The sequence below is a fragment of the Lolium perenne genome, chromosome 1, assembly GCF_019359855.2.
Source record: "Lolium perenne isolate Kyuss_39 chromosome 1, Kyuss_2.0, whole genome shotgun sequence".
Taxonomy (NCBI): Eukaryota; Viridiplantae; Streptophyta; class Magnoliopsida; order Poales; family Poaceae; genus Lolium; species Lolium perenne.
The window spans coordinates 6220107-6234340 of record NC_067244.2 but is presented as its reverse complement, the minus strand read 5'-3'; the positions used below and the strand labels follow the sequence as shown (position 1 = coordinate 6234340).

The 14234-nt window shown below is 44.3% G+C and overlaps 1 protein-coding gene across 1 annotated transcript; it reads right to left on the bottom strand.

Moving 5' to 3' along the window:
- Window positions 1-5338: 5338 nt before the first annotated feature.
- On the bottom strand, window positions 5339-8959 carry LOC127342107 (transcription initiation factor IIA subunit 2). The gene is made up of 4 exons (XM_051368051.1): window positions 8735-8959; window positions 8099-8240; window positions 7919-7969; window positions 5339-5775 (listed from the first exon to the last, which is right to left on the bottom strand). The coding sequence occupies exons 2-4, from the start codon at window positions 8225-8227 to the stop codon at window positions 5635-5637; spliced, it is 321 nt and encodes a 106-aa protein (XP_051224011.1). The 5' UTR covers window positions 8228-8240; window positions 8735-8959; the 3' UTR covers window positions 5339-5634.
- Between the last annotated feature and the right edge of the window lie 5275 nt (window positions 8960-14234).

Sequence of the window (14234 nt, the reverse complement as noted above, 5' to 3'; positions counted from 1 at the left end):
CATGCGAGAAACCTCCTATTTGATCTCGGCCGGAAAGCCTGGAGGTCTGGTGGTGGAGCGCCCGCTGTCCTTGATTGTGTTTTCCTATCTTCTTTCAGGGTGTATTTTACAACAAAAAAGAGAGGCCTTATCTTCAAATATTAGGTTCATTAGAGCAAATGATGTAAAGGGCCTCTTTGTAAATTTATACCCACCACGTGTTCGAATATAACTCCTCTAGGGTCTTCGAGACCCCTCTACTGTTCAAGAAATGATTCCTATGTTGCCACTAATACCCAGCAATGGGCACAAGAAGCAAAAAAAAAGCCATGCTAGCCCTACAATAAACATGACTGCACAAGAAGGCTCGGCTTGTGAATCTCATGCCTTCTCTCCATGTCGTGGGTACTATTGGATGTACTTTTGGAAAATCCTCTTTGGCTAATAGGTGCAGATGGACCTGTTATCTAAAAAAAAAATTAAAATATCCAAAAATTCTGAATAAATTTTATAGGTGTACATCTTGACATTATATGTCCGCATAGTAAGTTTGGCAAAGAAATAACATTTTCTATGGGCTATGTTAAAAAGACAATTTTCAATGATCTAAAATAGCTTTTCATGCGACATGTTTTTATCTTTTTTACATAGATCACCCAAAATGTCTTTTTTCCACAAACCTTTGTGAGTGAACATAGAATACCCAGATGAACACCTAAGACTTCTTTTAGAATTTTTTTAAATTTGATTAAACTTAAAATATTTTTTCGTAGGTGCATTTAGACCTATGAGTCAAAACACCATGCCCCATACTTTTGTTCTATGTTCATGTGATGTATGTGGACCTGACCATATGAATATGAACCCGTATGTGTTGAATATTGACTAGTAGTGATGTATGTAGTGAATGTGAACTTTTATGTGGTGTGTGTGTGAACCTGCAGCTTATTGCACCTGTAGTCTGTAGATGCTATGTTATGCACTCTCTATGTATATTTGAACTGTGTGTAGGGATATGGCATCAAATTACATGGAGGTTCTTCCCATTTTTAAATTTTTTAACATACAAATCTGGTTATAGTTTTTGAATGAAGTGGTTGCATGTGATTACATAGGCATGGAACATAATTCCATAACCAAAAGCTTCATGCTGGACCTGTATTACATACGTGTGAGCAGGAGGCATGAAAAGCAAGCTCAATTGTAAGACATGAGTTGTCATACTGTTTTCGGGTATATCTGAGCTCACTGATAGATAAATTTTGTGTCACATTATTTATTAGGGGCAAAAGAGTCTTTTCAACTTTTATTTAACACTAATAGTCCGCAAAATGAACTAGAGTATCATATAAGGAAATAAATTTAGACAAAGTGTCAAGATGGAAAGAAACTTTTACCAGAGCCAAACAGAGAGGGTGATTTTAAGGTAGTATCAAATAAAAGAAATGTCGCAAACTAATTAGCAGGATAGTAAGTAGTAGTACAAATTTGGAGTGTGGCGTTTTGGAAGCTGAGATACATGTAGCTCTTTATTTTTAAAGACTCAATTAAAAAAAATCTGAAACTAAATTCTAGAGGTAACCAATGATGTATGCTACAATGGTGCAAAATCTCAATGCAAACTGATTTGTATTCTAGGCTACACGGAATTGACAGAATCTGGAAAAAAAAATTAGTCTTAAAATGTGTACTATTCGCTATAAAATTTGTCAGAATTTGTTATTTTTGTGTAGTCTAGAATATAAAGTTGTTTGTATTGAGAAATTTACACCATTGTAGTATACATCATTGACTGTCTAAAAAAAATTGATTTGGATTTTTTAATTTTAGAATATAAATTCTAATTGTTTAAAAATAAAAGGCTACGTGTAGCTCGGCCTCTGTTTGAATTTTTTCCTATGAACTTGCCACGAATGGACAAAGACTTGTGACAAAAAAAAAGAATCAGGCCTATTAGATTAAAAGATATATTGTGTGTGCTGTCTGATTTGTACGATTGAGTCATGTCGAATCATACAAGATTAAACTTGAACTCGTGCAGAATGAGTTCATTCAATTTGAGTATTGAAGAGGGCTTCCAACAGTGTTCGAGGTCAAGACAAGAAACCCGTACAGGCTCCCTCTTTCTCCCAGATTCTTCTGTGGACTGTGGAGTGAAACAGTGGGCAAGGGAGTGTGCTACAGTATCTTTCATGGTCAGCAGAGATCAGGCCTGCTGAAAGCGTTTGTGTGGAAACCACCTCATGGCCACCATTCATCCTCTCTCTCTCTGGCTCTGCACAGTGCACAGAAAAGCAGAGTAGTTCTGGTCTCTGCCTCTTGTCACCGGGTTACTCGGGGCCAGTGGAGTGATGCTCATCCATGTGCTCAGCTTTGATTCTCTTGGCAGCGTGCTGTGATGTGGGAGTTTTTGACAAAAGAGACCACCTGCGCTAGTGAATTGTCAAAAAGGACCACCTTCGAAAATTATTGTCAAAAAAGATCACATACGTCGTGGCGGCACGCGTGCCAGGTGACACGTGTCACCTGCCGCCACAGGCGGAGGCGGCAGGGCCTGCCGCCGTTGCCCATGGCGGCATGTCCACAATGATCAATGAATAGTGTCCTGATCGATGAACAGTGCACATTAGCTACAAAATTTGTTGAATTTGTCTTTTTTGCTGAGCCCAAAATACAACGTATTTTACAGTGAATTTTTGCACGATTGTAGTGCATAGAGTTAGCTACATGTAGGTATTTTTTTTGAATTTTTGGAGATATTTTTAAAAAAATTAAAACGGGCTACTATTCATAGATCAGGACAATGTGGACATGCCGCCGTTGGCTGTGGCGGCAGGCCCTGCCGCCTCCGGCTGTGGCGGCAGGCGACACGTGTCGCCTGGCACGCGTGCCGCCATGACGCAGGTGGTCCTTTTTGACAATAATTTTTGGAAGTGGTCCTTTTTGACAATTCACTCGCGCAGGTGGTCTCTTTCGTCAAAAACTCGTGATGTGGGCTTCCCATTGAATGAGAGGTTTCGATCTCTCTTCTTCTCCATCTTTTCCGATGGAAACTTTTTTTTAAGTCACATCTTCTACACCTTTTAACAATTTGTTTGACAACCTCTTCTTTCTGTCCACCTTTTTTAAAACGACTAGCCTAGCTGGTTGCCATGTCACTTCTTCCTCACGAAACATGTAACCTTTCTTTGGTAAACTGCTAAGCTAGTCGTTTCCGTTTTTCTATACCCCTCCGTCTCACGAGACATATCGAAGATTTGTCAAGATTTAGATGTATCTATTACTCCCACTGTTTCGGATTAAATGGACGCGGGTGAGTATCATTTTAGGCTACCATCCTTCAGAAATTTGGTAAGGGATCGCGTCGATTAAAACGGTCCAGAGGTAGTATTATTTAATGTCTATACACATTTAGATTTTAACATACCTTCAACATGTTTCATGGAACGGAGGGAGTATCTCCGTCCCTAGTCGCTCCTCTCTCTCCCTCTTCCCCCTCCCTCCCCCACCCCCACTCAAGTTCCCCACCGAATCGCTCTACATTGGTTGTGTTTCTTTGTGGATTTCGAATCCACAACCGTTCATGTTGGTGCCCTTATACACCTGAACCAACCGTCTTAAGCTATATGAAGGACGGGACCGAAGATACTCTAAGAGCATGTCTAACAGGCCCCTTATAATCCGCCCACCCCGTAAAATTCCGGCGGGATACGGGGCAGGAGCGATTTGGGCCGTCTAGCAGGCCCCGTATTCGGGCCGGCCCGTTTTGGCGGAATACGGGGCCCAGGAAATCGGCCCCGCCACCCCCTACTTATATCGGGCGCCCTAGCTCCGCCGTGCGCCGCCGCCTCCGTAGTTAGCTCCGGCGAGCAATTCCGCCCACCCCACCGCCGCATTTCGACCGCTGTTCGGCATGTACGCTCGCGGCCGCAGTACCGGCTCGCCGGACACCGTTGAGGAGGCGTGGCGGCGCCAGTGCAAGCGCTCCACCCAGGGGAGTCGCCGTGTGGCGTGCCGGTACGCCGACGCGCTGTACGTGTCGGATTCGCTCCGGGAGTTCGCCGCGGGTGGGCGGTGGTACCGACAAGACCCGCCGCTCAGGCCGATGAGCGGCGTCGCCTTCGAGAAGTGGCGCGCCGACTGGGAGCGTGACCGCGCGTCGAAGGCAGCATGGGCGGCGCGCATCGGCAGCACCAGCGGCGGAGGAAGCGGAGGAGATCCGCGAGCCGCCGAGGAGGAAGCGGAGGCGGCAGAGGAGGAGGCAGCCTTCCTGCAGGCGGTGGCCGCATCCGAGAAGGATGCCGCCGACAAGGCTCGGGCGGAGGCAGAGGAGGAGGCGGCGGCCATCGCCGCCGTCCGGGAATTCGAGGCGCGGGAGGCGCAGGAGGAGGCGGCGTCCATCGCGTTCGTCCCATTCATCATCCTTGACGAATAGATGTAGGTATGATCGCAATGTATGTATGATCCGTAGTATGATCAATGAAGATGAACTTCCCGAGGTTTTAATTTTTGAAAATACGGGCGAAATACTGGCTCTGCTAGACGGAATGGCTCTTCCGTTAGCAATTTTTCGATACGGGGCGAAATGCGAGCGTTATACGGGGCATAGGAATACGGGGCCTGTTAGACATGCTCTAAGATGTCGAATATCTTGTGAACCTTGCTTACAAATAGGGCATTGGGCTGCTTGGCCGGAAATAGACATACTAAATACGGATCGAGAGAGGTCACAATAAATTTCAGGGTGTAGGTTCGGAACGTCATTCCAAGCATGCCCTTAAGCCATCTCCACCGGAGAGGAGCATTTCGGCCATCAAAACTGTCCGTTTTGGTTCGTATGCGGTAGCCGCACGGATAAAACCGGACCGTTGTCCGTTTGGGATGATAAAAAACAAGTTACATTTGAAGAAGTTGAAAAAAAATTTGAAAACATATTAGCATGTAGCCAACGGTGTACACTACTACTTTGTAAATTTACAATCCAAAATTATTTATATTTTAAGTGTAGCAAAAATGACAAAATCACACTACTTTAAACAAAATTTTGTGGCCCACTACGTCCACACTACATGTCACATGCCGTTGGATTGAACACTTTTAGGCTTAAGATGATCTCTTCGATGGATTTGAGCACTCGCAATAAAATTTAGGTATAATTTGAAAACCCCTCATCGTAAAAGCACCGACAGTGGTGTTAGATGTGGCTTTTTTAGCAACTAGCGGTGTTAGATGTAGCTTATGTTTTGGATCTGGTTGATTTATTTACCTGATTTTTCAAAGTAACCTGTTTATCGTTGGGATATACAGTAACAGAAAGTAACCAAAGACCTTAAAAGCTACGGAAACAAACACAGGAATATAAGTCTGATGAACAAGTCACACAGAGGTTGATTTCCCATAAAAGTTTCTACTACTACTCATTTTAGTCTTCAGGATTGTCGCATTATCAACACAGCGAGTTCTGAAAAACATTACAGGAGCGCCACGAAAAAGAATCTGAACGAGTTTGCGGCTCAGGTGTCACTGGAGATTCTACTGAGTATGAAAACAGCAATGTGGTGGTGGCGCGGTTCTTCAGGCAGAGGCGGATCTAGCAGGGGCCGCGGGGAACAAACCCCCGCCACGGGCAGGCCCCCTGGCTACTACGCTGACTGTTTATTGGGTGAGAAGCTTGGAGTCACAGGCCACAATCTTCACCTTGCCGACCTGCTCCGTGGTCTCCTCGTTCTTGAAGGACGCATCCGTCAGGATGAACGTCCACACGTTGTCGCAGAACCTGTAGGTGTGTAGATGGCCCTGGGGCAGAGAAATAAAAAATCAGATATGAGTAACAGGGTTAATTATCACTGTAATGCAGATGCAAACAACCATGTCAATGAGAAGAAGCACACAAGTCTGGAACTAGAGCTGAATTTGTAGCGACTTTATTCTAAAAGCTGGAAATTTAGATCACCATATCTCCTCCTGTACCAGTTCACATGTTACATAAAAGTGATCCGCTAGACAATGGCTTATCAGGTGACTTGAGTCTAACATGACTGGAGGTTCCCTAGAATGGCGAAAAGTAGCTGGGTTTACTGAAAAAATGCACAACTCGTTACATTTTCAGCAAGTTTACAGTGAACACTGATCAATACGTGAGTAACAAGAATCCAGGTTAAGTTGCAACAAGAATCCAGGTTAATGTCAAATTATGTGCTGTTTGGAAGCAGAGTTATTAGAAGAGGGGTATCTCAAATAGCCAAATCCATACACGGCACTACAAAAGGAGCAACAGGAAGCCAGGAATCATCCATGCTTGTCCTCTCAATGTGTTATCAACTAAGTCCGTCAACTTACAAAAAATTGGTAATTAATTCCTTTAGGTCTTTCAAAGTAGAAAAACAGGCTACAAGTAGCAAGCACACAAAAGTATAAGATTCAGTTAGCAAGGATGACATTTCGTTCTCCCAGCCCCACTAGCAAAGACCTTAAATGCGGCTGGGCACAAATGTCAACTCACAATGCTTGATGCAGCGGAAGTATGCTTGAACAAGAGCATGCCTGCTCTGAGTGATGTTACTTTTGGATTATATTGATCTAGTTTTCCATACTTGTTACTCACAATCTTAGGGTCTTTTACAGGAATTAACAAACATAAACACATTATCAAGATTTTAATGATAGAACAGGGCAGAGGTGGTAGGCGTGTCTAATGATAAGGGCAAGCTTTGGACTTCTGGCGAGGCTTGGCTCGGTCAGCGGTGACACCAGGGAGGCTTGCACAGAGAGGTAATATAAGTGAGAGGAGAGAATAGGATTTGGTCTGCTCACTGGGGACCAAAAACATACCCAGATGTTGCCTAGTATGCTCACTCTTTTACAATTTGAAGTTAATGGTAATATGCTGCTTACCTCAAAACCTGTGTATAAGGTGATTTTTAGGTCTGACAGTCTAGAGACAGTTGTTGCCTGAGTTATGCTTATGTTTTTGTTTTACGCCATAGGTGGCATTTATTCAACATTGTGTTGCAGGACAATTACTGTTGGTTCCTATAGAACGCCAGGGGGCTCCTTTCTCAGAAAAAAAAAGGTGACCCTGTTGGGACAATTAATTGGCCAATGCATGTTTTTATGATTATCCCAGATTTCATATTCTAACATCTGTTCTCTGGAGGTTGAAATACAATAAGAACACAAGGAAACAAAGAAATCCTTAATCCCGCCTGATATGGTAAACCTTCATACCCGACATTAAAAGGCATTTGACACTACTGTTGATAATTTCATTCATTTTGCTGAAGATGAATCAGCCAAGGGAAAAATGCCAACGGATGCCACTGCAATTTATTTGCACCAATAAAAGGACCACATCCCATGGTAATGCTTTGATATTCAGAAAATCCAGCAGTATTTGACTTCATGCAGATTGAGGTAACTGAAACTAGGCTCAGCAAAGCAAAATAAGAAGTGGCAGCTTCAGAAGCTATTTTTAGTTCAGCATATACATTACGTCTAGAGGCTTTGTTTTGTAAAACCGCTTTCCATACAATTTCAAGTTTTACAATTTGTGCAACTCAAGAAATTAAAGAGACACGGCTTAGAAGAATTCGTGAGTATGTGCTGGAATCGCGAGCACGGAGGGTCGAACCCAGGCGGGCAGGCACGCATCAGCCGGTGCCCACCATCCCGGCTACGCCACGGTTCTCACGCAATTCGCGCAACTCAAGTATATAACTACAAGACAGAAGATTTAAAATTTGTTTCTTTCACAGTTATACAGAGGTTCGGGTATCGATTGCCTAGAAAAGTAAACATATAGATGATGGCACGGAAATGTCATGACTTTAGTGCCAGACAAATTAAACTTGAGTTGCACATGGCAAACAATAATGAGCCCGCCAAACAGGCAGACACCAATAACTATAACATGGCCATCCATCCTAAAGAAATTACATACCTTGACGGTAACCTTGCTCTTCACTTGGTTTTCCAAGGCCTCCGTCATAGACTGCACAACAAAACACAGGCAGACAGACAGGTAAATCAGCCGAATCACTCGGAGAGTAACGAATCCCATTCAGGCGCAGAACACGATGTCATAGTAAGTCATAACTGAAGAAGCAATGTATAGGAGCACCTTGTCAAACTGGACGAGCACCTGGATGGCGAGCTCGGGGCTGAGGGTGCCGCTGGAGACCATCTCGTCGAGCGTCTCGGTGAGGCACATGCCGATGGTGGACCGCCTGTACAGCTCGAAGGTGGCCATCTCGCGCGCGCGCCTGCGCCCGAACAAGCAAGCAAACGTCCCGAAGCTATTAGTAACTAGGCATGGCGGCACGCAGACGGAGTAGCACCCCTGCTGAGTGCCATGTGAGGCTTCTCTGAAGTCTGAGTTCACATACAGAGGATCTGCCCGCATTTGGTTGAGCAGGTACTAGTGCTAGGAATTCGTTGAAATGAGGTAATTTCCGTAGTAAAAAAAAAAACTAGAATCGAATAATCGGTGTGCTCTGCACTTGGCGTTCCCCAGTGGGTCTGCTCTGTTCCTCCCGTGGAGTAGCGGTAGCCGTCCCACGCGGCGCCGCCAGGAGGAACGGAAAAAAGAACATCTTTTTTTTCATAGCGATCCCGTTCTACCGGCTCTCTGTCTGTCGCGCCGAATCCATCATCCAGCAGACGACGGAAGGTCGCGACTTCCTATCCCCGCGAATCTCCCAAAACCCACAGGCAGAACAAGGCAGCAAATCGAAAGGGGCGGATGGAGGCGAATCACCTGCGCTGCGGATGGATTCTTCGGGGCGGCGGGCGGATCTGGGGCCTGCCGGCGGGATCCTGGAGCGCGGTGGGGAGGTGGGAATTGGTTCGAATCCGGAGGAGATGGAGCTGGAGGTTCGAAATCGGGAGGCTTTATATGTTTTGGGAGCGGAGTTGGGCGAGGAATTTGGAGGATTATATAGGAGAGATGGAGAAGGCAGAGCAAGAAAATCTTGGCTCCCTCTCTCTCTCTCTGCCCCCAGTGTGGCGTGTGGCCTGTGTGTGTGCGAAATGACGGGTTTGCCCTTGGGCCACGGGCCACCACCGGGCTGGGCTGGGCTAGGCGGTACATGTGTTCATTGGGCCGTGGGCCGTCTACAACTAGCTAAAAATCACAACACTCATGTTGCACGCATCTATTATGCCACAAATTTGGTTTTTATCGCCACCGGATGGCGTTTGTATCCCGATGTTTGTGAGTTAATAAAGGCGGGTGGATCTCTCTCAAAAAAAATATTATGCCACAAATTTCCAAAACTCGATGCGTAGCTAGAGGGAAAAATGAAGACTTACCATCCTATAATTATAAGTAGTTAAATCTGGTGATCAATGAACATCAAAAGCGCCTTATATTATAGGATGGTTCACTTTAAAATGTCCAGTGGTAGCTACGATTTATGGAGAAACAAATCACAACACTCATGATACACACATTTGTTCTGACGCAAATATCAAGTCCAAACTCAATGTGTAACTAGCAAGCCGGTGCCGGCTGGCCAACTTGGTGGCCCAGCTTGCTAATCTCCAAGATGAAGGCCCAGTGGGCTCCATGGAGGCCCAACATGAAGTATATCTGAAGCCCAAGTGTGTACCTGCTTGGAGTACAAGACGCCACTAAACCGGATAGATCTAGAACTTTGTAGACTTGCTGGCTAAGACTCGCCCTGTAAACCCTAGTACCGGCTAAAGCTGGCATGCGGACAACCTTAGGGCTAAGACTCGTCATGTCTGTAATATGCATGTACTACGTCATGTAGTGATTTATAGCAGGAGGTACGGCTCCTCCACCATGGGGACCTGAACATGGGTAAATGTGTGTGTGTGGTCTTGTAATTGGATCAGCGCCGCTTTACGCCTCTCTCTTCCCTCACAGTGAGACACCAACAATGGCTCCCTCGGTGACATTACCATAACAGATATATCTGTTTTACTTTCTAGATCCATGTTGTGAACTTGCCTTTGAGGTTTCGTCACTTGATAGAAATTTCTCGTGCTCATGCCAATAATTGTTTGTTGAACTATCCGTAACTTCTAGGGAGATATCAAATTTGCTGCCCATTTTTCTAATTAGTGAAAGTGAGGTAGATATTCATATCTCAGATCTAGGTCTACCGAAGCACGCGGGAGTGGGGTGGGATGGCGGGAACCCATGCCAGCGATGAGGGGTGCCGATGGGAGCTTGGAGAAGCATCGTTGGCACATGATAGACCATTTCTAAATCATCTTGCTCCAAAAACAACATAATTATATAAGAAATCCTAAAAGTATACAAGATTTTACCGACAGTCTAAATTATACGGTGCGAGGATGATAAGTCAACTTACCCGGCTAGCTTTAATTTGCTCATTTTACCATGTTTGGCTAAAAAAAATTATGCTTCTTTTACCATAGATTATGCATGCGTTCAGCAATCAGCATAGTATACTATATCATGGTGCACCAACCTTAAATCAATCAGAGCTTTGGTCAATTGAGCCATGAAGTGTTCGAAAATTGGTTAATGGGCATGGCAAGCAAGTGTCAAGCGTGTAATTAAGTGTACCACGTACGTAGGTAGCACGGCACAATGCATGCGTGTTTATGTTGCTACTGTCATGCAGTAAGCATTTTGCACTTGTTCACGCATTGATTTCCGGTTGGCAGTTCGGGGCCAGATCACCTATGTACGTCCATGGATATATGGATTGGTGACAGGACACCTATGACTATGAGGTATGCGCATGGTTGCAAATTAAGCAACAATTTGTATTCGAAGAAATTAGTTCCAGATATATTGGCGTGCACGTTCTTCAGGATATATCGACTGGTGACCGGACATGCGTATGCTCATGGTTGCAAGCAACAATTGTATCCGAAGAAATTTGTTCGATAAATACCCCCTCCATTCCGGTAAATAAAACTTGCATGCTTTTTAGGGTTTATCTTTGACCATTAGTACATAACGGGTTTCAAGTTCCATATGGCACACAAAAGGCTCTTCTGATGCACGCTATGAAAGAATGAATAGACCGGTTGCAGGTTCTTCACCCGCCAGGGTCGTGAAAACATCGCACACGATCTGAAATAGAAAATTGTATGCCACATAAGGCAAACGTTTCTCTAAAGTAAATCTTGTGACAGGAACAATGTCTCACCCCCGCACATATGTGTCGAGTTACCAAGCACTACTTGCGCTCAGAGCATGGGCCCCAGGTCCCAATCTTGTTGCTGCCTGGTAAAGGCACACCCTCATTCTCCGGCCCTAGTGTGGATTCGTCGGTGGAGACACCGGACTTGATAAATGAGCTTAAGAATGGTGATGTCGAAGACCCCAAGCCGAAGAGAAAAAGTACATGCATGTCAAGAGTGTCGGTGTCGCTAAGCCTCATGCTTCAACAAATGCCCTCCTGGTGAGGACTTCTAGTTTAATTAGTTATTTTGATTTCTATATCTATATGGGTGGATTCATCATGATCCCTCGAAATATTAAGTGTATCGTACTTTTGGGTATCATGTCTATCTCAAATGTTTGATTAATTTATGAATATTACGAACACCATGAACTAGTATGTACTATCCTAATGACAAACTACTCCAATTTTTTCATCCATTTCTGGCTTATAACCATGAGCTAATAGACTAGCATGTTAATAAATTACAACATAACATCAAAAGTGGTACACGATGTTATCAGTAAAAGTGTACGTGATTTACACTATCGCACATAATTTATTACTACTAGCCGTGCGTGACATGTTTACGAGTCAAGGAATGTGAACCATGTGTGATTATATCCGTGGGAACCGCTTCGTGCATCGAAACCATTTTACGGTTAAATTCGAGGAAACACGCCAATCAAAATGGTCCATTAATTTTGTTGTTGCTTCACATTACATTACATTTTACAAGTTCACGGTGATCAAATTTTATCGTGTTCACATCGACATGCTAGTATAAAATCCTCTGGTTACGAGAAGATCACCACACACACAACCTCTCTCTCCTCTCGATCGATCGAGTTCCACAATTTTGTAGCAAAATCTGAGAACATCACAACCTACAATAGCGATCCCTCCTGCTTGTACTATTTTGAAGAGTAGGGCATGAGCTTCAAGGTGACCTTCACCCTTGGTGCACCGAAGACAGAGACGTGGATCCACCTAGCTAGTCAAGTAGTGGTTCCTCGATGCCACAACGACAGTGCGTTGGGACATGGAGAGCAATGTGAGGCATGGTGAATCGTGCTAGTTGAGTTGCGACACGAGTTGAGTTGCAACTGAGATTTTTCCAGTTGCACACGAAGTTGTAACTGAGATTATACTACATGAAACATAGTTTGCAATTGAGAAAAATAATTTGAACCATTGAATTGCTTTAAGATTCATGGTAGTCATGAGTTGCAACAAAAATTCAGTGAGAACTAAGTTAGTTTTCAGTCGACTGAGAATTAGTCGCACCGTATACAATTTTATGTACTCACATGAAACTTATGTGAAGTTTATCAAAATTTAGATGTATCTAGACACTAAATAGCATGCACATACTTCCAACTTTTGACACATCTCAGACAAGTTTCGTGAGACCGAGGAAGTACTATATAACGAGATATTGTTGTTCAACTATTTTGAAACGTAGGTAGTAGGGCATCCACACTGTATGGATGGCCAAATCTGACAAAACACAGTATTTGGCATCGGAACTACATATGGTTACACCTCCACAATGTACCATAGCTAAATATCTGTACGGTGGGTCCCGTTACCGAATAAAACCATCGTAAAAAAGGGTGTTCTCTTTCTGTGTGCTATTGTTCTATCACAAAGAAATGCATATTTTATTGTGAGGGGGGAGATGGCATCGGAGCAAGTAGTTGCTCCGGTTCCCACTTTTCCTAGCTTTGGAACCACCTCCACAATGTAGGGAACTAGTTCCAAAAGCCAAAATGCACAAATAGAACTACTTTTAGCTACACATTATGGATGCTCGTAGTAGTAGAATACTAGTAGACATGCATGTAGCCGCGGTTTCAATTGTTTTTTTACTGGATTAGTGGTGGACTAATTTGGCAATGTATTCTTAGCGAATTAGAGTTCACACGCAGTACATTTGTTTCCACAAGATACAGGTATGCTCCGATTAAACAAGACGCAGAGGTTGATGTGCGTTAAGCTCACGTGGCCGTGAACGAAGATCCGCAGCTTGCCTTCGCCGTTAAGCCACGTGCACATCCTTGTCAATCGATCTAAGCCCCGAGCTAGCTAGGCTGGTAGGTACCATGCACGTAGCTAGGAAGTAGGAAGAAACTACCGATATATGGGACCCCGAAGGGTCGATGCCAAACGGAGACGTACGTCACGTAGCAACACACCAGCAGCCGCTGTCAGCACGCTGTGCGTATAGTGCCGGAGGCTCTTGTCCGGTTGAACATGTGACGGGATGGAGCCCTTCCAACAGCAACGTATGGCAGGCCCACGCACGCCAAAACTCAACGTAGTATGTATACAAGTTTTTTTTTTCTAGTTCTCGAAAAATATCGGTGATCATTGTATTACTTGCTACCGGAAATACCCATCCAAATACCACCCGAGAATTTTTAATTAAAATTTATCTTAAATTTATTTAAATCCTTCAAGTTTAGGTAAATTACAAAAGTTTCTGCTGGCCGTTATATCCTTCTACGGTGGGTACCGAGAAAACCGGTTACCTATAGCTGTACACTCGTGTCGGAGCCATTTTCTCTATGCTCGCTGCTCACAGGCCGCAACGAAGCTCCATACCGTTTCTTGACCTCTAGATCAAGTTAAAACTAGGGAAACATTGTCGACACCACGCAACCACGAAGCCACATGTGTGGAAGCCAAATGATCCATGAAACATAACGATGTTCCGTAGAATAAAGCGATGAAAGATGAATGGATGAACACCCTAGATCCGGCCGGAGATAGATAGGTAGAACTAAACTCACAAACCGTGCGGCGAAACTGAAACTGACCGAATCTAAACGACCGTAAAGAAGGCATCAAACCGAGACACGAATACAAGACGAATACCATGAACACAAAACGAGTTCCACCACTCCAAAAGAACACCCACTAGATAATTTCCCGTCCTCCTTTACAATGTCGGCGAGCCCAATCCCTCCCACGGTGGATCGGAAGAGGATGGGACCGTGGCTTTGCCGGTGACGACAGGTGGAACTGAGTGGCATTTCGATCACGAGAGAAAAATCGTATTAAACTAGATCTTATATATGTCGCACA